Source organism: Lissotriton helveticus, chromosome 1_1, assembly GCF_964261635.1.
Source record: "Lissotriton helveticus chromosome 1_1, aLisHel1.1, whole genome shotgun sequence".
NCBI lineage: Eukaryota > Metazoa > Chordata > Amphibia > Caudata > Salamandridae > Lissotriton > Lissotriton helveticus.
Window position 1 is genome coordinate 1,491,994,316 of NC_136057.1, and position 23,271 is coordinate 1,492,017,586.

The following is a 23,271-nucleotide window of genomic DNA, read 5'->3' on the forward strand; positions in this document are numbered from 1 at the left end:
TTGCACTCCGCGACCTACGCGTAGCTCCGCGGACATGCGTAGTTGCTTGCTAGACCCGTTCGCGCGCCGTTTTTCGTCTTCGGGAGCGCGGTGCGCGTGTTCGGGGCGCTGCCTGCATGCTCGAGATAGCTAGCGCGCTAAGTTACCCAAGAGGTTTGTCCCGCCCGCTTGCGTTCCCTTATTTCCTGTTCCGGGTCACAAGTAACGTGTTCGCGTTGTGTAAGACATGTTCGGGAACTCATCTTCTCGTTCGCACTACAAAAGTGCGTGATCGCATCAAATATCTACCCAGGCGGTCGCGACGGGCCAAGGTAAGCCATTGCCGCGCACGCGATAATGTTATTCAGCGCGCGAGAACTACGCTACACACCGGATCGCGGAGTAATCGACAGCTTCGCGTTCTCCGTAGAACGCGGAGTTGCCGAAGCTCCGCGAACGGAGCGTAGTTCTTCGCCCAGGGTTAGTCAAGATGCAGGCAGATAAGCAGAGTGGGGTGTGATAGGTAGAAAACAGGGAACTGGACTTTGAAATTAGCCAATCTAATATGAATTGAGAGTGGAAGATATAAACTGTTTTGAGATGCAGGGACAACCCCCACCCCTTTCGTGGGTCATTCTTACCAAGACGTGAGCTGAAGACAGTTTTGAATAGCAGCGAGGCAGGAAACATCTATATATTTGCACAATTACTTTTCATTACCAGAAAGGGAACATCCAGTTCTAACAAAAAGAGAAGTGTGTGAGTAGTTTAAAAGAAAGAGGACTACACCTGTAAAACTAGACCTAAACCCTACTGAAAACAGACATGAATCTTGAGATGTACATCCCTGTCTGCTAAAGTAGGAAAAATACCTACTAGATTCTCCAAGTCAATATTAGAGAGATATCGCACTAACCAGTGCTCAGGCTCTGGATGGTAGTTTGAAGGCAAGTGTCTTAATATGCCCCAAGGCTGCTGTCCTTGAATGCCAGTTCCATTTCTAGGTTGGGAACAATCCTGAAATCCTCCATTCAGTGCTGCTAGGAAGCTCATTGAAGGAAGAAATCTGCTTGTTGAACTGAGAAGGGGTACTCTAGGAATCCTCGTAGGAGAGTGCTACTGAGAAGAGGAATCCACATCCTATCAACATGAGAGGAGAGACGCTGGGCAGGATGGACTGGAGCTTTAAATAAACCAGTCCCAGGTGAATGAATGCACTTATTCAATCCCATGTAGATTTTGGCAATCCTACCTTGTTCTTGTCCCCTGGAAGAGATTCACAATTCATCTACCTTTTTCTTTTGCAAGGTGACAGATATATTTCCTATTTTTTAAACAACTACAATGGCTTCCAGTTCACCTGATAATTGTTTTTAAATCAATGGTAAGAGCAGTTTCTCTAAATTTTTCAGACTTCATTGGCTCTTTAGTCAGCTGGCTCAAGGTCTCTTGCAATCTAAATTTCTATGACTTGTTCCTTCTTGCAGTTCCCAGAACAAGAACTAACACTGTTGGTGATTGTGCTTTCTCAGTGGCAGCTGTAAAGAAGTAGAATTTACTTCCTAATCAATTTGATCAGAATCTTCTCTTACTCGTTTTAGGAAGCTACTAAAATGTATCTGTTCTCAGATGGTGCCCGCTCAATAACTGCATGCTTAGTCTAGGTTATCGTAATAAGAAATGTTAATGAATGTTGTGCTTTATAAGGAATTTATTAAATAATATAACACATAGGAGGGTCCGCACTGCAGTAAGAAGTGTTTTATTTTAGTATATTATAAAGAATTATCAAACACCTTGAGGCATTGTGGCGCTTTTGCGGTTATTCGCAATGAACACAAATCAACGAGTTCTTACTAGAACTGAACAGGTAGAGTCAAGTTCTTAAAGTGTTCCTGAACTTTCATAGATTAGGTTCCTGGAGGAGGGCCATGAGTATGGTGTTTAGTAAAAGAGAAATCACAACTACAGAAAAAAGAACTGCAGCAAAATTAAAGGTTTAAGTGCCTCTGTGGCCTGACAGCCAGGCAATCTACACAAGAAATTGTTTATAAACTTTTACAAAATCTAGTAAGGGTCACCCACAATTTATTGAGTCTGTCCTGAAAGTTAGAAAAAAAGCACTACACCTCTGGCTGGTCACTAAAGAAAAGCTCTGACAGCCAAAACAGATTACCATACCTGGACTTCATAAAGAGACTGAGGTTGAGCCCAGTGATTATTTTTGTAACAATTCCTGACGTATATTCATTCTAAAAATAATTTAGAAGTGTACTCTTGTAGCTAGGAGTAAAATTAAGTACTATGTTCTGAAGTCAAAGTATTAGCTGGACATTGATTTAATAATTATTACTAGGTACACTTATGTGGAAATGTGTAATATTTCACACATTATTTTTTGGCTATGGTGTCCATTTTGTTTCCTTCGCAATTCTCCCGTCCTCTGCTGCTCGCCTTTTTACTGTGCTTGTGTTATCTATTTTAGTTAAACTTCCTGACTCCGCTAAAAGCAATGTACATGCTGAGGGCTTGTAGCTTTCAGTGCACCTGTTAACTGTCAATCATTTACTGCTGCCATAAGCATTTCTGCTTCCCCTCCCACTTTGCTGACCAAATGGTTATTCATCTGCCCTTGTTTGCTGATAACTATTTTTAAAACTTGGTCCTCCTATTTCTGTTCACATGCTTACAGTGCAGAAAACTAATATAAAAGGGACAACGGTTTGTGAAGTCAGTGTACCACTTCCTGCAGCACTTGAGGGTGCTGTGTGGACATGGTCCCACTCATGAGTGATTAATAAACTTGTTATTTATTATAACTCCAGTGCCGATCTCTATTTTGTTGGTCTTTGAACCCGTGGTCAAAAGAGTGAACCTGCACCAGTGTACCCCTAAAAAGGCACATTTCCACAGTTGGCGCCCGACTATTGGGGCCCCATTGGAGACGCGGCCGTCCGAAGGAGTGGTCTTGACGAAGAATCAAAATATTGCTGAGGAAGCGCACTGCCATAAGGAGACCTTTGTCTTTGCAGGCCAACGTGATGTTTCAGGTTTTCCCGATTTAACCCTCCAGGTGGTGACCGTCTCGACTGGGCTTTTATTTGGCGCAATTTTGTAGTGACCATTAGGTCGACCAGAAATCGGCAGGTGGGAGTTGGAGACTTCTGTTTGGTAAGGTCGCTGAAACGACTGTTAATTTGTTTGGCCTAGGTCTTTTGGTTTGGATTTCTTATTCACTTTTTGCAAAAATTGAAGGCAGGTAATGTGGAGATTTTTCTCCTCTTTGAATATTTGTTTGGAGTAGTAATATTTTACACAAATTTGTAAAACATGCCTGTTCTCAGCACACTCCGTAAGTGGTGTTGTTGCTCTTGTGGTACCAAGATTAGTTTTGAATAAAGTCAGCCGGACCCTCCAGAAGGGACCCCTTACAGGGAGATGTATAGTAAAAATGGTATTTCTCCCATAATGTACGGTTCATTGTGGAACAAATACACAAAGAAAGAGCTCGACTTACAGTGGCCATTAGATGTAGCCTTAAGAATTTTGAGTCCATTGTTAGATTATAAACACTTCCATTCACATTACTATGGTAGTCGATATGCTAGCTAGGATAATTTTATTGGATTCTATTATTTTTGCACGATTGATATACATTTGGGTGCTTGTGCATGTTGTCTGTATGCTTAGGTGCCTGTATGTGTACGTTCTGTGTGAGTATAAAAGCCTGTATTTGTCTAGCTTTGTTTACATCGGTGCATTTGACCCTTATTGTATTGGCCTCTCTGTGTACTATACAACATTGAAACCCTTTGGCTTTGTTGCTGCTTGGGCTGACTGCTGCCTATTAGGACATGCTGTGCTTAAGTATGTCTGTCATGTTCTCCTCTGTATACTTGGTAGCACTTGAATAATAATATTTTGTTGAGTGTACTTTTGTCTTTGTTAAGCCCTACAACGGGTGTTACTAGTAGCGGATTTAATTGTACTCAGTTTTTTTTTTATTTGGAAGCATGAAAGTTGCGTTCTCCAGGCATGTAAAAACTTCAGTAGATTTACGTAACTGTTCTCTTTTTTTACCTGCACTACACCCAGTGATAGAAGCAAGGCTTGCTTAGTAATATGTGTGGAACATGCTCCATAGTGATACATACAAGCAGCGTGAGATGTATTAATACTCTGCACTTTACGTCCTCGGCATTGCCAGTATTATAGTCATTTACATATTAGGTGTCTTAGGCGCTCAACGGGAAGCATTATTTGGACACTGGTGGAAAATGCAAAATACGGCTTGTTTTAAAATACCACCCATCTCATAAGTGAACTTACTTGCCGACAAGAAAAAAAAAAAAAAAACACTCTGCTGGATTAAAACCAGCAGTAAATGCATTGCTGTCAGTCTGACCACAGCATTAAAATAAGACTGTCTAAAACGGCAGCATGACGAATCCAAAATAAGTTCTGCTCTGAGCAAATCTTAAACTGGGTAAAACCGTAATGCGACGCCTACACCTGAAGAGTGGTCTAGGTATGGTAACAACACACTCTAGTGATGACAAATTTTGCCACAAATCCTGTCACTGCCCTTTTAATTTAATGTTAGCCTGTGGCATTTTCTGCTGCGGTAAAAAGTTACGATAAAGGAAAAAATATATATATATACTTCTTTCACTGCAGAACATTTGAATTTTCACTGTGATATTGCTACTCCTAAAAGTAATAGCATACTACCGGTTGTAAGAAATACCAATGACTCCAAAATTACCACCATATTTAGTGGTAATCTCTGAGGAATAATCATTTAACACTTGTAGCATTTCTACAGACTAAGGCCCCTGGTAGCTAATACACGTAGGACTTATTTTCTTTTTTTTATACTTTTTTTTTTTTTTAGGCGCTTCAAAATGGACTCACCCATCACATGCAGGAGAGCAGTACAGAAATAGAGCATGTGTATTGTTTAGTAGTGGAAATGCATCATTTGCTATTTTTGGTGTTGCATGACTGCAGTTTGTGTTTATACACCTCGAGAGCATCAAATCGCTTGGAAAAATGATGTCGCAAGTCTCAAGGATAGTCATTTCACTACTGTGAAAGTATAAAATATTGTTATTATGGAGATGTTAATTGAGGTAATAGTGGGTGAGGCGTTAAAAAAAACGAGAACAAAAAAACCTCATTAGAAAATGACCGCTCGGGAAAGGGGAAGGGCAAAGCCTGGAGATCAGAGAACACACATGGCTGGCGGCTTTGTTCATTCACATAAAGATATACTAAATACTGTCAAAGACACTGCATAGGGTGGGCTTCTGCACCATGTTGCACAAAAACTTAGGAAAGAGGCCTTGCATCCTTTGTAGAAAGACATGCTTGATGTCTGGGTTGATTTAGTGCTTTGAAGCCATGGACCAAAGATTCAGACACAAAGATATGACAAAATGGAAGTTACCCATAGCCTACTTATATCCCATGATTCACATGGCCCGGCACATGTAGGTGCATCCTCAATAGCAAAACAACTTATGCAAGTTTGGGATCATCCTGATATTGCCGGCACTGCTATAAAAATAGTCCAGTCTTGTCTGGTCTGTCTCCAGATTAACACTGGAAAGTGAACGAAAACTCCAACAGGCGGGTTTGCGACACCAACCGCACATTTTGAGGTCCTGCAAATGGACAACAGACCTCATTTCATTGGGCGAGTTGTCGAATATGTCATGAAAGGGTTAGGGATTAAGCAAAAATGTCATGCCTTTTTTCACCTACAATCAGCAGGCTTGGTGGAGCGTTACAACTCCACCCTGAAATTGAAATTGGCTCAAATACAGGGTTCCACGTCTTTGAAATGGCCTGATGCACTGTCCCTCGCTCTGCTTTCTGAGTCTTAAGGAAACACACCTCTTGAAATAAAAAAAAGAAAAGAAAAGAAAATCCCTTTTTATAATTCTTGATTAGGGCATACAAAGTTCAAATGGGACAGGGCTGCAACAACTCCAAGATAAGTCACTGATTGGTGATACTATTCATTTGCTTATCCAAGTTTCTTGAGGTCTCATGGAGCTTCATTCAGGATGATTCACATTTTTCTGCGCTTTAATGCAATGACCGCAATAAATATAGTCCATGCAGTGCTTCAAATGAAAAGATTTTATTTCAAATGACATATTACAATTGTAACATTTATTTTTCTGAATGGGGGTTTGCAGTTTGTGACAGAGTCTTTTCTATTGGATACAAGAAGCCCAGCGCCTAAGACTTAACAATCCAATTACCGGAGCATTATTGTTCATGGGCTCTCACCATTTTTTTAATGAAAAGTTAAATGTACTCATTCATTTCTGCTTTTCTGCATGTGCTTCATAGACAATAACCCAAAATGAACTTAGAAAGACAAAAAGGCAATGTTTATGGCTTTTATTTTTAATTATCAGATAACTGCACTGTTGGAGATTGTCAAACAAGTGGCATGCACATCCTACATTTATGTGTGAAAGCTCTGGATCTGTGGTAAGCTCTGTCTGATTGCATAAGGATGGTTTTCTGCCAAGGGTGCCCAAAACCCACAAGCAGTCATGTTCAGCAGGCTCCTCACAGGGTGTAGTTGCATGATAAATGAGTAGCTCTGCACTCTCTACTGTAGAGGCAGCAGTTCGCCTCTACAGAATAAAGCTTTTTTATGTTTTGAAAAAGGTATGTGTCCAATCTGTGTAGGAAAGTAGGATCTGCTTCTTATGGGTTACCCTCACTTTTTGCTTGTTGTTTCACAGTGTTTGACTAGTCTGACTGGGATCCTACTAATCAGGAACCCAGTCTATCTGCTTTCTCCTTTAAATTGTCATATATGTACTTTGGTACACTCCAGATTGGATACTGGGGTACCCTTATCAGTCCCTAGTATATGGTACCCATTTACCCAGGGCATAGGTACCGCAGAGGCCTCCCATGAGCTGAAGCATGTATTATGCCACACATGAGAGGCCATACAAAATGGAACTCCAGGTCTGCTACAGCGCTTGCACCACTTACTTTTGATATAGGTTCACTATATCTATAGGTCACAACACTTAAAACTTATAAGTCACCCCTATAGGAGGCCTTGATAATCCTGGAGGCAGGGTGCTGGGTTTTTAGTGAAAGGGTGCCCCTGCATGAGCAGAGCCTCTCTGCAGCCTTGGGAGACCATTCTCCCGGGTTGTCTGTGACTCAGCCGGCCATATAGGTTGAGGTGCATTATAACCTCGCGGTAAATGCTATCTCGAAAATGGCTGCATAGAAAAATGTTGTGTTTGGTATCAAAGACCTTGGAATCATACCTCTACACCAGCAACCTCCACACCTGTAACCGGTGTGGAAGGTATGATTCCACTCTTCTGAAGCAAGCTTTGAGGGGTCATTGGTCTATCCAGTGCCAGCCTTCTCGACCTGGTCAGCACAAAATGTATGCTGCCAACCAGAGGCACATTTTTGCCCTCCTGCTGCTGAGCCAAGCTCGAGGAGAGGAAGGTAGCACAATAGGCATCCTGTCACAGGGAGGCGTGACCACCTCCCAGACAGGATATAGTGAATTGAGGCTGGAGGGTGCACTTGGAGAGTGCCTGAAAGTCTGCACCCGAGGCACATTTGGTGTCCATGTGCATAATCCAGCTCAAACTAGTTCTGGGAGCCATTGGCTCCTCCTTTGGCGCGAAACTGGACAAAGGACATGGGTGTAACCACCCCGCTGTCCTGACACTCCCCTAAGAGGGTCCCCCAAATCTGTCCAGTCCTCTCCCGTGGGTACATAAAGGCTTACCTGGCTGTATGACTATAGAAATGTACGTGGACAAGATTCTACAAAAAGAAACCACTGACCTTTGAACGTCTGGACACTCTGGACTTCGTTGGACTTCGACTGGGCCCTACCTCGTCACCCTCTCCGTCCAAAGCTTTGTCTGTGCCCTTGCTCCATAAAGGCTCCGTGCAGGACCTGTGGTGCACTAAGGACAACTGAAGAATATTCCTTGGCGTGAAGTAGTCACTCCCCTGTCCTAGTAGGCACCTTAACGCAACTGACCGGTCTGCTGCTCCTGCAGACTCTGAAGATTTCAGCAATACAGTAGGTGGGTTTCTGAAGGTCCTCGAGGTCGATCTGCCCTCTCAGCAAGTTTGAGGCCAGCATCCCTCGCGGGGACTGCATAACCCAAACCCCTGTGCACCGCGTCCATTTGCAGTTGCATATGCTTGCTGGCGATTCCCGAGCTTGTGCATTGGACTTCGTGTAATCCTGACCCTCAGCAGTAATTGCCCCAAAGAACTCGGGCCTACTTGTACCGAGTGCTCCATGGACTGGTACTTTGCAATATTGCTCGAGGTCCCCTCGCGGTCCTTTGGCCTAAGGGACCTCTGAGGGTCATCTTGATTTCTGTTGGGCTTTCCAGGTTACTCTAGATGTGCCATGACTCCCCATTTCTTGGTGAGTCCCCTGGACCTTGCTGGTCCACGCCGTATATAAAGCAAAAAGATGCACACAGTTCCCCAGGGGAATGATATTAGTGCAGTGAAGTAAACTTTCTTCCTCTCTCTATGGGGTACAAAGATGTAGGTGTACCAAAGTGAAACAGGGAAGGGTATCCCTTTTCGGAACTAGGGATGCCTCACACAACAGGCTGGCTTAACGGCTGTTGTCATATCGCCAGCTAGTCGTCTCGTGTCATCATCGTCTTCCTGCTCCAACGTCAAGCCGGCGCTGCAATGCCTGACGGGTAGCACTCAGTGCTACGCTTTTGTGGAGATCTTTTGTTCCTGGCCGTTGAGCGAGTGGGTGTGAGGGCCCCTAGAGTGAGAAGTAGTGAGCGTGAGGGAAATGTGTGGATAAAAAAGGTTGGTATAGTCTACTCCATTCAATTTATTCATGTAGTTCACCACCTTATTAAAACAAGAGGGGTATTGGGACACAAACGGTTAATAGGGATTGGTCCCGTTCAACCCTCATCTGTGAACAGGTCAACATGTTTCTTGCCCTATTGGCAATTCTTCAGGACCTAGGGTGTGCTCATAAACTTAGTGATAAGCCCAAAAGGGGCTAAGGAGTGTGGGGGATACAATCTGTGTGGTTGCCGACTCCAGCAGGAAGAGTTCCTGGGTCGTAGGTCTACCCTGTGGGGAGGAAGATAAACATGAGCTGGTAATCAATCTCCGTCGACTTATCCATTGTTAAAAGTCATTGATTATATACAGGGGTATAAAGTGAAGAGAGAGGAGGAAGTATACTTGTAACTAAGGGTATAACATAACATCGCTGCATATTAAAGTTATAGCAGACAATTAGTGTCTCAACCGAATGGTTGTGGATGTGAGTAGTTAATTGGTAGGATCTAACGCCAACCGGCGTGCTAACAAGAAGGGGTTAGGGCAGAATACCAAGTTCAAATAGACTTACCCTCACTGGTGGGCATTAGTACCCCAAGGCTGTTCCCGTGGGACCTGCGTTGTGTGACATTTGTCTGAAAAGGTAGACAAGGGAGGTCCAGTCGGTCCAGACGGTAATTGATTATAGGGGTGGAATGTTGGATTGGGCCACCTGGTAGGAAATCCGGGGTCAAGTGGACCACATCGGCCAAACCAACCGTGGTCTTGCCAAACACCCGATGACCCCAGATTGTTCATACCACCCAAGGTAGGTTGTAGCCTGGGTAGGGACCAAGTAAGCAACCAGCGGGACCCCGCAAACACCACAGCGATACCCCGCAGGACAGCAGCGGTCCACGCGGTAAGGGAGGCTCCGTGTGCTACACTTACCACCAAACCCAACACACACCCTCCCGAGCAACACACAATGCCGCCAACGCGGTGTGACGGTAGGGTGGCCGGGGGCGTGTGTGCGCACGGACAAGCGCTTCATATCATCCCCCCGGGGGGAGGGTGACTCCGACGGACGGGGCCCCGGAGGTGTCACCGGTCACCTAATCCCGCAATCAACCTCGGAGGGGGCAAAACCCTGGAGCCCTTGAGAGTCAGCTCGACGCACTGATGCCTCACCCGAGGGTCCATTGAGCCCGACGGGCTCCGAGGCAACAAATCCCAGAGTACCGTCCACCTTACCTTGTTAGCGCAGTGAAGTGGCTTCTCCACCTAGTCCCACGCTCCGACGTGGTATAATACGTAGAGCAGCCGTAGGTGTTTGATGGTAGCAAACTTAGTTAAATGGCCGGGCTGGGAGCCTAATACAGGGGCGTGTCTAACTTGGGGTTGCTGGGCAACAACCCGGCAACACTGGTGCGTCGAGATGACGTCAGTGCGTCTTGGTGTCGAAAGCGCACGCCATCTTTGAAAGGGGTTAGGAGAGCGGTATTGAGGTTAAGAAGGCAAGGTTGGCGGAAGCCTAACATTGAATAATTGGCTTTCTCGTCTCGGTCATGTTGGACATTGGATCAATGACGGTGGAGGGCCGATCTTACTAGTGTCAGGGAGCATATCAAGGTTGTGGAGTCTATGATGGGATTGGTTGTTGGGTAACTATGGTGGGTAGGTGTCAGTGGCGCTGTCTAGATTGCAGAGTGGCGGGAATAGCGCGCCATCCTGGAGTGGGACACAGAACTCCTGCAAGTGGACTTGTGTGAAGCACAGCTGTTATGGGAAACCCCTGACACAGCGTGACTGTCATGTCGCAGTTGGACATCAGTCAATGATCAGGGGAGTGGCTCATGGGCAAGGAGGGTCAAGTGACTTTATGTAATAGTCATACACGGATTGTATGTTGGTAATAGACAGACGGGTAGGTACCTCTCCTAGTGCATCAAGGCTGTGATTTGGCAACCCATCCATAATAGTATGCTATCGGAGGTTGGCATATATTGGCAATGGACAGGGTTTCATATCACGTAATTGGGAGATGAGTGTGCCTGGTGGCGATCTATCTAGATAGCATATTCCAGGGGACGGAATCATTTAGTCCCTCAGTATCTAAGTGTAAGCGGTGCACCCATCTTTGTTCAATTCTATATAAGGCCTGTTGATTTGATGAAGGATGCCATTCTAGAACAACCCATTTGATGTCTTCAGCCGCATGATCATGTTGGTGGCAGTGTTCATATAGGCGGGTATGTGTTTTCTTGCATCGGATATTGCTGTTATGTTCCATGATGCGTACCTTCACCGTGCGGGTCGTCATTCCAATGTACTTCAGTCCGCAGGGACAGGTTAGCATGTAGACGCAGTTATTGCTGTTGCAGTTGGTGTGTCTGTTCAAATGCCACTTGAAAGTCTCTGAGAGCTGGACCGTTTTAGTTTGTGTGGTTTGGGGACAAACCACACAACTGCCCCAGCGGTAATGTCCCGTGACAGGGGGCAAATCCCAAAGAGTATTCTGTGGACGAATGCTTGTCTTCTTGGGTCGAGTGTGGACTAATTGATCCTTCAGGCTAGTTGTTCTTCTGAAGGCGAACCGGGGGCGGGGGATGTCCAAAGTCACAGAGTTCAAAATGCCCCAGTGCGTGTTCACTGTTTTCTTAATGAAAGAGGAATTTTTCGTGAAAGATGTTACACAGGTGATGATATCTTCTTTTTCCTTTACGTGAGTTTCCAGGAGAGATTCTCTGTTGTTATTGATGGATTGTTTCAATAGTCTTGTCGGGTAGCCCCTCTCCTGAAGTTTATGTTGCAGGGAGTGCGCCTCACGTTGGTAATCAGAGGTAGCGGTGCAATTTCTACGAAGTCTAAGAAATTGCCCAAACGGTAGGTTGTCCCTCAATGCCTTGGTGTGGTGGCTGTTATAGAGTAGGAGGCTGTTCCTATCAGTCTCTTTCTTGTAGAGGGTGGTGGTAATTCCTGTAGGGCCTAGTATGATTGTCAGATCAAGGAATGGTGTTGAGTCTTCAGCGATAGTCCCTGTACATTTCAGAAAGGGATCCTGCTGGTTGATCCAGGTACAGAAGGCATTGCAGCTCGTCCGATCTCCTTTCCAAAAGATCAGGATGTCGTCTATGTAACGACGCCACAGGGTTAGATTCTCGAGGAATGGGTTACGATCAGGAGAGTAGATGAAATAATTCTCGAACGTGGCCATATATATGCAGGCCACGCTCGGCGCGAAGGTAGAACCCATAGATGTCCCCCGGATCTGGTGATACAATTGTGATTCATATTTGAAAAATGTTTCAGTCAAAGCTATATTGGCCAATTCCATGATAAAAGAGATCGGGGTAGGGGATGTCCATTCTTCCAATCTCAGAGTGGATTCCACTGCCTCTAAGGTTGCCTGTTGGGGGATGTTCGTGTACAAGGCTTCCACGTCTAAGGTCAGTAGGAAATCCACGTCTGTGCTACCGTCCATATCATTGATCAAGCGAAGGACATCTCTGGTGTCTTGGAGATAGGAGGGAATTTTCTTCACTACCGGTTGTAGAAAAACGTCACAAAATTGTGACAGCGGTTCCAGTAGAGAACCGATTCCGGAGACAATCGGTCTTCCGGGGACAGGGGTGATGCCTTTATGGATTTTGGGAAGTGTGTAAAAGTATGGTCTAATCGGATCCAGTGTTATGAGAAAATCAGCTTCCTTCCTTGTAATCCACTCATTGGTCTCCCCCTCAATCACTAGGCTCATGATGGAGGTGGCCAAGCGTTTAGTTGGGTCCACAGTGAGGGGCCTATAATGGGTAGTGTTAGAGAGTTGTCGTCTGCATTCAAGGTCGTAGTCGTGACAGTCCTGTAAGACTGTGGCTCCCCCTTTATCTGCTTGTTTAATCACAATTGCGCCATCGTTGCCCAAAGTGACTGACGCTTGTCTTTCCGCGTTCGTCAAGTTATGGAATTGTTTAATGTGCAGTTTCTGTTTGAGACTCGCACACCATAACCTGCTTGACCTTCCTTTGTGGGTTGCTTTTGCCAAGGCTTGTTGGTGCTCCAGCCGGACACTGACGCCTCAGCACTCGACATCCTTTGTGGGACAGCTCACCTCTGGCTCCTCGTTGTCCTTGATGTCTCCTGGTCCTCGTGGCTGCAGATTTAAGCATCCCTTCTCCGCACCTGAAGCACCCAACATCGGTGGGCATTCGTCTACCCAGCCCCTGGTCACTCTGAAGTGACCCAGACTCTGTCACCTCTGCTTTCAGGTTCCTTCCTTTCCGAATACAGGCTTGGATTCCACTGGACCCTCTTCACCTTGATGGCAGCAGTACTTCTTCACAGCGCTCCGTTGAGAACGTGGCAGTTTCCGACGCCACTTCAGACCTATGCACCTGGCTCCTCTGGGATAGATAACTCGGGTACTTCGATATCCACGGGTGGGGTGGCGCTTCAAACTCTTAAGTTCCAAAGGGTTCGCTAAAAGTCCTCCTAGAAGGGTCCTTAAACTTTAAAAGTGTAACCGCGACTTTCCCATAGAATTGTACGGAGCCCGCAGTCGTGTCCACACACTGCACCCGTCCTCCGTGGGGTCCATGTCTACTCACTTGGGGCAGTTCCTTGGGGTCCCATTGATCCTACATGCTCCAGACCTTGTCTTGATCTCAGTCATGACTGTTATACCACTATTTTAGTATATGATTTGGTCTCCCCCTGGAGCCCACTGTGCATTGTGCTACTTACAACTGTTCTCTTGATCTCGTAGTGTGTGCCTTGTGTTCTATCCTCGTGTAGAGGATAGTAGAGTGTTATATTAATAAATACATATTTTTATATAACTACTGTGTGGTTCTCCTTTCATTTAGTCAAAATAGGGGGTGATATTCTGGTAAAACAAGCTGCTTTACATTCCTTCAAGACTAAGCCTGAAGGCTGCTCTCAATAGCTACCACTAGGACGGCTTTCTAAAGTTATCTATGACATCATACATCATAAGGGTTGTTTGGACTGGTGCAATGTGCCCACTTTAACTAGTGGGAAGCATATACCAGGCCAACTCACAATCTGTATTGGAGGTATTCTTCTGGTTACCTCACTGCGAGGGCAACACAACATGACCATTTTACTACACAGCTGTACATGTAACTAGTATATTATTATCATGGTGGATTGAAAGTGACCTAGCACAATTCTGGCTTTATTTTCCCACAGGTTCTTATTTATTGAAAAAGTTGGGAGAGCTGACACACTCAACTGAAATGGCCACTACTTCAGCTCTGAATTAAATTTATTAATTTAGCTGTCACACAGCTCAGAAACTAACCCAGTCTAAATCACACTTCGATGGATATAGCTGCAAAACTTTAGACAGTGGTTTAAGAATGATTGGGTTAGCAGGCACTAGCAAACAAAGCTAACACCTATTCAAGTACTCTGGAACAAATCATCATAAACTTTATTTCGGTCTGTGCCCATAAAAGTGCAAGTAGAAACAATTAATAATTACAAAATGATTAAATATATGTAAAAAATACATCGATGATCAGTTAAAATTGACACACAATTCCTTAAAATTTTCCGTAAAAGTACAAGTGACAAGACAGTGAAGCATTAAATGCAAAGGGGTCTGTTCTCGAGAGAGTAGTGAATAACATGGTCCACCCTAAGAGATTAGTTGTAGACATAGTGCTAAAAAATAAATCAACTAAAACACGACTTTCACAATTAGACAACAAATGGATATATAATTTATTTATTTTATTTATTTATTTATTTGAACTTATAATGCGCAACAGCTACCCGCAGTGGGTTTCCCGGCGCCAGGGATAGACTAAAGCAGAAAGTAAAGACACAACAAAAATACATAGACAGCTAAAGCGGCAGATAGATCTATTGAAAGAGTAGAGTTTTCAATTTTTTCAGAAAACAGAATAAGTCGGTCTCTGATTTCAAGGCTATGGGTAGTGCGTTCCAGGATTTGGGGCCTAAATGTGAGAAGGATCTACCCCCCATCTTCACAAGTTTGAATCTTGGAACAACAAAATCACAGTTGGCTGAAGATCTTAATGTACGGCTAGGCTTGTAAGGTTGAACAAGACTCTGTAGATACTTTGGAGCCGAGCCCTGCTTAATCTTAAAAAGATAGCACAGGGCTTTGAATTTAATGCGGCTGGGGACCCTGAGCCAATGTAGGTCGCGAAGAGCCTGTGTGGCAGAAGATCTCCTCGGGATGTTACATAGAAGTCGGGCCGACGAGTTTTGTACGACCTGTAGTTTATTTATGGTAGCAACGTCGGCACCAAGGTAGAGGACATTACCATAGTCCAGGCGAGACGTTACTAACGCCTGGACAACGGTTCTCCTGGTGGCATAGGGCAGCATCCATAATATTTTCTGGAGCCATCTCAAGGTGGTAAAACAGATGGCGGCCACCTTAGAGGCCTGCTGCCTCATAGAGAGCTTGTCGTCTGTGAGAAATCAGAGGTTGCGAACCACGGAGACCGGCTGGGGAAGGGGTCCCATATCACAGGGCCAATGTTGCGGGCCCCAAAGATCTTTATGTTTCCCCAGAATAACGATCTCAGTCTTGTCACCGTTTAACTTGAGGAGATGCCTCTGCATCCACTCAGCCACTCATGACAATCCGATTTTCAGGCTTGATACACTGTCACACTCACTGCTGCAGAGGAAGAAAACAATTTGGGTGTCGTCGGCGTATGAAAATATAGTCAGCCCGGCGTCCTCCACGATGGTAGCCAGGGGTTTGACGTAGATATTGAATAATAAGGGGCTGAGTATGGACCCCTGAGGGACGCCATACGCCGACGGACAAGTGGCAGATGCAGCTTTCGTGGAAAAAACCTGGAAAGTGCGCTCACTTAAAAAGGAGGAAATCCAGGCTAACGCAGGACCATCTACTCCCAGGGACCGGAGAGAGTTCAATAGGATGGAATGAGACACGGTATCGAACGCCGTACTCAAATCCAAAAGGATGAGGGCAGATGTTTCCCCGCGATCGATACCGTGCCGTAGCCTCTCCGTCACCCCGAGTAGCGCGGTCTCGGTGGAGTGATGCGCACGAAAACCGGACTGGGAAGGGTGTAAAAATCCCGAGCTTTCCACGAGATGGGTCAACTGAGTGTTGACATGCCTTTCCAGCACTTTAGATAGGACAGGCAACAAGGATATAGGTCTAAAGTTGGCAAGGTTAGACACATCGGCTCCTGCCTTTTTTAGGAGAGGGACAACCATGGCATGCTTCCAATCCTGTAACACATGAGACTCATTTAGGGAAGCATTCAGGAGTCTCATGAGAATTTGCCGGGGTTCGAGATCCAGCAACTTTAAGATTTTTGCAGGTACCGGATCACGGGGTGAGCCAGATCTTACACTACTCAGGCAGGAAAGAAATGAGATGTCATCAAACAATTGCCAGTTTGTAACCACTGCCATTGGAAGCGGTAGTTCAATCGCGACAACCCGTCCCGATTGGTGTTTATTTACTGTCAAGGGTGCGCTCAGAGTCGTATATGCGCTCAACATTGGCAATAAAAAATTCCGCAATGGAGTTACACTGAGCTTCCTCCAGAGCTGGGGGAGTCGGGATAGTATCCGCTCCTGTCAATTTTTTGACAACGGAAAAAAAGAGTACGTGGGCAATTCTGTGCTTGCGTCACTGTACTTACAGTGTATGCAGCTCTCGCAATTTTACATTGCGAGTGGTACCCCTTCAAAGCCTCTTTATAGGCAGTCTTCCGGGAAACCGAGTAGGAGTGCCTCCATTTTCTTTCGAGGGCCTTGCAGTTAGTTCGCAAGGCCTTCAAATCAGCAGAAAACCAGGGTGCCGGGGAACGGTGAGATCTAAAATGTTTCGGAGTTAAAGGAAGAAGGGTGGTTACAGCATTGGCGAGCCAATGTAATACAGCGATATTCAATTCCTTAACTGGGACATCACTGTTCTCAGGGCAGGTGTTCAAGAGGTGCTGGTTAAACTTCGTAACGTCAAGTTTACCCCACTGGTGAATTAATTCGCCCTTGCCGCAGCCATTCTTTACCAAGTACTTGATATGAGGTAGAGAAAAGTGGACTGCGAAGTGGTCAGACCATTCCAGCGGGCGGGCACTCTGTGAACAATCAAAAGGAAGATTAGAAAGGATAGGGTCGAGTTGATGTCCAGCAGAGTGAGTCGAACCAGAATCACACTGCATTAGGTATTAAGAACCATCAAATTGGATAGAAAACCTTTACTGGTGGTGCATGAGGGATCTTCAAGATGCAGATTTAGATCGCCAAGAATTGTGAAATTTGCTGCCCTAAGAAGTAGAGGGGCTATGATCTCGGCGAACGAAGATATCCAAGCGTGGGCGTTGCCGGGGGGGGGGGGCGATAGACCAAGAGGCCCGACAAAGTGAGTTGGGGGTTGATTGCTAGTTTGAATAACGCAGCTTCACATCCGGACAGGGGAAAGGCTTCAAGTTTACAGATATAAGTAGACTTAAAAATAATAGCAATGCCCCCTCCTTTTCCGGAGTCTCTATCCTGCCTCATCATAACATAATTATTGGGAACTGCGATGGCAATGTCAGGACCAGAGCTTTCCTGAATCCAAGTTTCAGTAAGAAATAAAGCGTCAGGCTGCTCATCAACAAGAAAGTCATAGATATTTTGTTTATGTTTTGGGAGGGACCTGCAATTAATACTCCAAAACTGGAGTATGGGGCACGTAAGAGGATTTTTTGTTTTCCTCCGTCTACCTCGTGTTCGGACCTGGTACATTGCCTTACAATTGAACATTTTACCAGTATGGAAATTACAGCCAGCACATTGGAAATCATGAATCAGTAGAGAACAGGTGGTACAGTCAGAAAAAGTAGGAGGGCGAAAGGATTTCAGAACCTCACTGGTATATGAAAGAGCTTCGGAAGGCACGGAGCAAACTGCCGACCTAGATATAGAAGTCATGGTTCCTGGGCCCGTTCTGGCACGGACGGGCTGAACTCTGGCGTAACTCCGGCGGAAAACCGGCGTTCCCGCTGCGCGTATCCGCTGCGCGTCTACGTGACCTCCTTATGTAGAGGTCTAGCGTCCTTATGACGTCTAGACCGTCGAAGAGAATGGCGCCGTCAGGCGTCCACTCACCCAAGATGGCCGCCAAAAACGAGTGAACGGGACAAGGGCCCGCTAAACGCGGTGCTTATACAATTACTGTGCAGGCAAGTGGGCATCAAGTTTAAAAACAGGGGAAAATGCAACACAGGTTAACTAAAATAAAAAACAGGCAAATTTAAAAGCGCGAAAGCGTGTAGTAAGCAACAGGACAACAATGATAGGCGCAGCGCGCTCTAAGCGGCTCCAAGAGTGTTGGTCATCAAATGGCCAAACCCCTAATAATGGATTTGTAAAAGTTTAAAAGGTCCATACAAGATACATTGAACTTTTTAATTTATTTTTACGTTGTCCAGAGTATTAATATTTCATGTTGCAGTTTCAGGACAGACTTTCGATTGCCCACATAATGCCAAGAAACTTTTTAACTGCGCAGACTACTAGTGGACTAGGGTCAGATTTTAATATGCGCAGTGCCTCTAATTGGAACCGGATGCCAAAGTGTTTACAAACGGGGGATAGCCATTGGGCTCTCGGTCATTGGTACAGAGGGTAAGCAAAAAAAATATGACCAATAGATTCCACAGTACAGGGACAGTATGGGCAATATTGTGAGTCAGTGGGTGGTGAGCGCCAGGAGGCTGTGAGAGCGTACACTGGAAGTGAACCAAATCTACATTACATGAACAGCTTCCTATCCAGGGGCATCGTGATAACATCCAAGTAAGATATGTATGAGGCAAACTGTTTGAACTCCATAAACTCTGTGCTAATAGTGTTTTTTTAGGTGTTCCTTGGTGAGCAGCCGGTCACAATCCCTAGAATCCCAAAAGCCCTCTAAACCGATTGTAGTGAGCAAAGATTTCACTTCCTGGAGACAGGGGACCTTCCTAAAACAATCAAGGGCCTGCACTTCATAAAGGACAGCAGTGTATGGAGACAACTTGGACGTTGATTGTAGGCAGAGCCCGAATAGCAGGGGGTGTAGCTTGGCCTTCTTGGCAATAGTAGCCCGTCCCATATCCAACCTAAATGGGTAAAGAGGGGTACTCTGCGGGAGCGAAACTAGGGCCCCCAAAATAGTATTGTCTGTGGTCATCATACCATTCAACTTCTCAAAGCCCCACAGTTCCGCTCCATACAATACTGAACTTATTGCCTTGCAGTGTGTAACGGGGTGTATAGGAGGTCCCTAGCATACGACACGTCCTCACCGCCTACAACTCCCAGAATCCCTCGGGACACCTCGACAGGCATGGAATGGACTGACCCTGTGTTACCATCACCCCCTACTGTCTCTCTTTCCTCATCTCAGGACATGGACTGGAGCAGGTCGGAGACGGCCGAGGTGGAGTGGCCCTTTAATTCCTGGAAGCTGACAGAAGGGAAGGAGCCTGCGGACTACGCATTTCCGACAAAAGGTCAGGACCCGGAAACGGAGGTGTGCTTGTACACCTGGAGGTCGGAGGAGCGGAACGCATGGAGTAAGGAGTGGGAGAAAACGAAGATTGAGACCGGAGAAGGAGGGTACGGGAGACGAGGGACGTCTGGAGGAACATCACGGGAGACGGAGGACGACGGAGAGCGGCAAAGACCACCAGAGGCCGGGGGAGTACAGGAGGAGAAACACCAGAGAGAAGCTGAGTCGGCGCCAGCTGCGGACGGCGGAAAGCCATGAGGCCACCGTTCCTACGAGCCGCCCAGCCACTCACCCAGGGGAGGTGCGTGGCTCACTCAGGTGCGTGATCGCTTGTGGGGCTGGGCTAGTAGTAAAGGTACAGTAGGTACCAAGCCACGGGAGACCTAAGTCCCGGTACCCTATTCCTGTGCACTACCCTCCAACCACATAGGACACTGTAAATAGTTTGAGCACCGGTGACTTCTCCCTCACTCCCTATCCCGATGTTCTCGTGAGTGTACAATACTCTCACTCAGTCCCTGTTTCTTTTCTGTTTTCCCGTCTGGGGAGGAGCAAGAGCCAGCCGCGACGGACTCGGAGGAAGAGCCAACCCCACGAACCCCTGAAGTACTCCGGAAGAAGGAGAAGGTCCGTAGACGTGGAAGGAGTCGCAGCAGGTCACCCCGGAGACCCCCCTCAAGTCGAAAGAGCTATACTGACCATTTGTTTTCCCTAATAAATCCGCAATTAACCAGAACTCGGTTGTTGCCTATTTCTGCCGCGCCCCCACTCGGCCCCTCTCTTACACAGTGATATATGTGGAGAGGTGCTGCTAGCGGTTTGCTATGAGAGGACCTATGCTGGTTAGTCAGAGGCCCGCTATCCGTCTGAGTTGCAGGGTGCGCTTCACTATTTGGCTCTTTCAGGACGGGTCATCAGACAGAATAGTCCCCAGATAATCAATGTTAGTCACTCTCTCCAGCGAGACCCCACCCAATGTTAACTTTTGTTTACATAACTTTTGTGGGTTCAGCATTAGGAGCTTTGTCTTGGAAGTGTTGACCTCCAGGCCCCAAGAGTCACAGAAGGCCTTAAATCGATCTAAAAGCAATTGTAATCCACTGGGGTCTTAGAGACTAGTCAGCGAACAGCAGAGTGACCACTTTATCACCACCTAGAATTGGGGCAGCAAGGGGACCTCAGAAAGGTACTGGACTACTCCGTTTATGAATAGTGGAAAGAGTGAAGGTGCCAGTACACAACCTTGCCTGACCCCCCTTTTGACTTTAATTTGATCAGAAAGTTGCCCTTGATTGCCCTAGCGAACAATTGCGTAGTTGGAATCATGAAGGCGGATGACAAGGGCTAAAATCATGGGAGGAAGGCCCATCTCTTTGAGAATCGTCCATAGCTGTTATCTTGGGAATTGGTTGAAAGCTGACCTTAAATCAATAAAAGACTTCCTTTTCCAAAGGTCACCGCTTTCCAGGTCAATAAAAGGAATCGAAATGCCTTGTCGATGGTATTGGGTTTTTGTCTGAACCCAGCTTGATATATAGACAGAATATTCTGGACAATAATCCAGGCCTGTATTTTCAGAAGGAGTGCACGTGAGAAGACCTTCTGAATACAGTCAATGAGGCTGATGGGCCTGTAGTTGGAGGGTACAGATCTATTGCCCTTCTTCTATACAGGGATTACCTCCGCTCCTTTCCATGTAGATGGAACTTGGGCCCTGCTGTAATCCTGTTGGCTAGGGCCAAGATGTAGGATGCCCAATCCTCTGGATCATTAATGATTTGGCCAAGCCAGGAATAGGATTCAATTGGCAAATATTGAGCTTAGAAGAATTGGCAAATTAGGTTCTTAAGAAACATTCCACAGGCTTCTCAACTTCAACCCCTCTTTTTAGAGCCCCCAGCCTGTTTGAAATTTAAAGGTTGTGCTATCTGTCCGAGGTATTTTTTCAACGTGTATTGCATGTTCTTTCAAATGTCCATACAAATGAGGGATACAATATTACTAAGTTTCTCCCATAATATTACTTGGATGAACTAAGTGCTTTATAATCTAGACATCAACGGGTCTCTCAATTTCTATTTGGATGTTGTCAATTTTTGGTCTTCAGAATGATTTTGTACATACTGTGGCACCACCCCTTGTATTTTGCGTCAACCTGCTCCTGCATTTTAGTGTATTGGATCCTTTGAGTCTTTCCTCAGGAGAAGTGTATTTTCAGGCCCCCAGCTTGGGACAAGGCAGGATGGTATCCTTACAACATGACGTAAATCTAGATCAGCCACCTACAGGTACCTCCCGCTTATTTAAATGGACTTTGCTTTGGACATGAATACCAAAAGAGTTAACAAAGTTGAAAAAGTTATGTTTAAAAATGTTCTTGGCTAGGCCAAGGTAGGCTATGGTTTTCTGCCTCACCATTTGAGATTCTGAAGACTTTTACATGTTTGTATGAAGGTAGATCGTTAAAAGCTAAATAACGACTGCAAATCCTCTAATATTCCTAATCCATAAACCCTCTTCTTCCAGAGGGCATGCTTCCCTCTCTTCAATTTTTAATTTGATGCATGTATAACTGATGTGAATGGACAGCAAAGGAACAGTAAAAAATAAAAGACTGCACAATTTAGAGGCACTATTCCAGAAAAAAACAATGTATGATTTACAATGTATGAGTTCTGTCATGTTATAGACTCCAGGTACATTAAATTTTTCTCACAATTGCACTTTTATCATAATACATCGTAATGATGTTATTTGCATGGCATTGGAAGGGTGACTTTTTTTGCTTGAAATATTAGCAAGGATATACTTATTGCTAGATGTTCATTTCTGGGCAAAATTATTGTATTCTGCAATTTTATACTAGCAAAATTTACTATAAGATCATATTTTGTCTGTGTGGATCTCTAATGCAATACTACTAATTTACTGGTATGTCTTACTTTCAATCCATATCACCACAAACCTATACAATATAATGTTTATCGGTTTTAATAATAACACAATATTACTGAATTTCACAAACATATGTTTAAGATCCGATGACTGTGAGCCAGGGAATAAGATTTAACGAGTCAAGTAACATAATACATACTTACAAGGGTAGCAAAAAAAAAAATGTAACAAATGTGCCCCCTTCTTATTTAAACAATTATAGGCATTACAAAAAAGGCTGACCTGAATCCAGGAACCATTTTGGCAAATCCAATAACTTTCTGTATGCTATAGCTTACAAGGTCCGCTAAATGAGGTAACATAGAAAGTTGTGGTTCACCAGGCGTAGAAGTACCATCACTATTTTGTTCAGTCAACATCAGGCTACTGAAGAAGTTAGGTGCAACACAATCTGTAGACAAAACATTTAAAGGAGAAAAATAAGAGTTACGCATTAAATTACTGCATTTTCTTAGGCTTTATTACCCACACACCAAATTCAATGCTTATGACCCCACACTATGTATAATATAAAACCAAAACTACTTAAAAGTGAAAGGTATTTAAACTTCAACACATAATTAAACCAGTTAATGATATTACATTCATAGTGGTCTCTGTCAAAGTAGTAAGGCTAATGTTATATAGAATCTCTTCTGTACAATTATTTAGAACATTTGTGATAGCATCCGTTTTAACAAGCGTACTGTCATGAACACTGAATATGGTGTGTGTGTTATGGTTTGCATAGCTGTTGCACGAATTATGGATTGTGCTTCTAACCATAACTTACAAAGTTCAGTCACTGTAATCAGCAGAGGTGTCATGCGCAACAGGATGTGGCTCTGTATCACCCCAGATGTGACAGAGCAGAGATTCAGATCAGCACCACCCCTGCATGGTAATGTGTTCTAGTCTCTTTCCTTTTCTGTGCCATCAGACATGCAGCATAGAACAACTTTTGGTATCAGTGTGCTGATTTCTAACGTGGGACCTTTTCAGATGTTAAA

At 45.0% G+C, this 23,271-nt stretch overlaps 1 protein-coding gene across 2 annotated transcripts in view; it reads right to left on the reverse strand.

The window, feature by feature from the left end:
• Positions 1 to 23,271, reverse strand: part of VDR (vitamin D receptor) — a 1,330,217-nt gene that overhangs the window by 346,983 nt on the left and 959,963 nt on the right. For both annotated transcript variants that reach the window (XM_078686550.1, XM_078686559.1), the window contains one exon: positions 22,505 to 22,673. In XM_078686550.1, the coding sequence (XP_078542676.1) occupies positions 22,505 to 22,673 (169 nt within the window). The remainder of the gene's footprint in view (positions 1 to 22,504; positions 22,674 to 23,271) is intronic.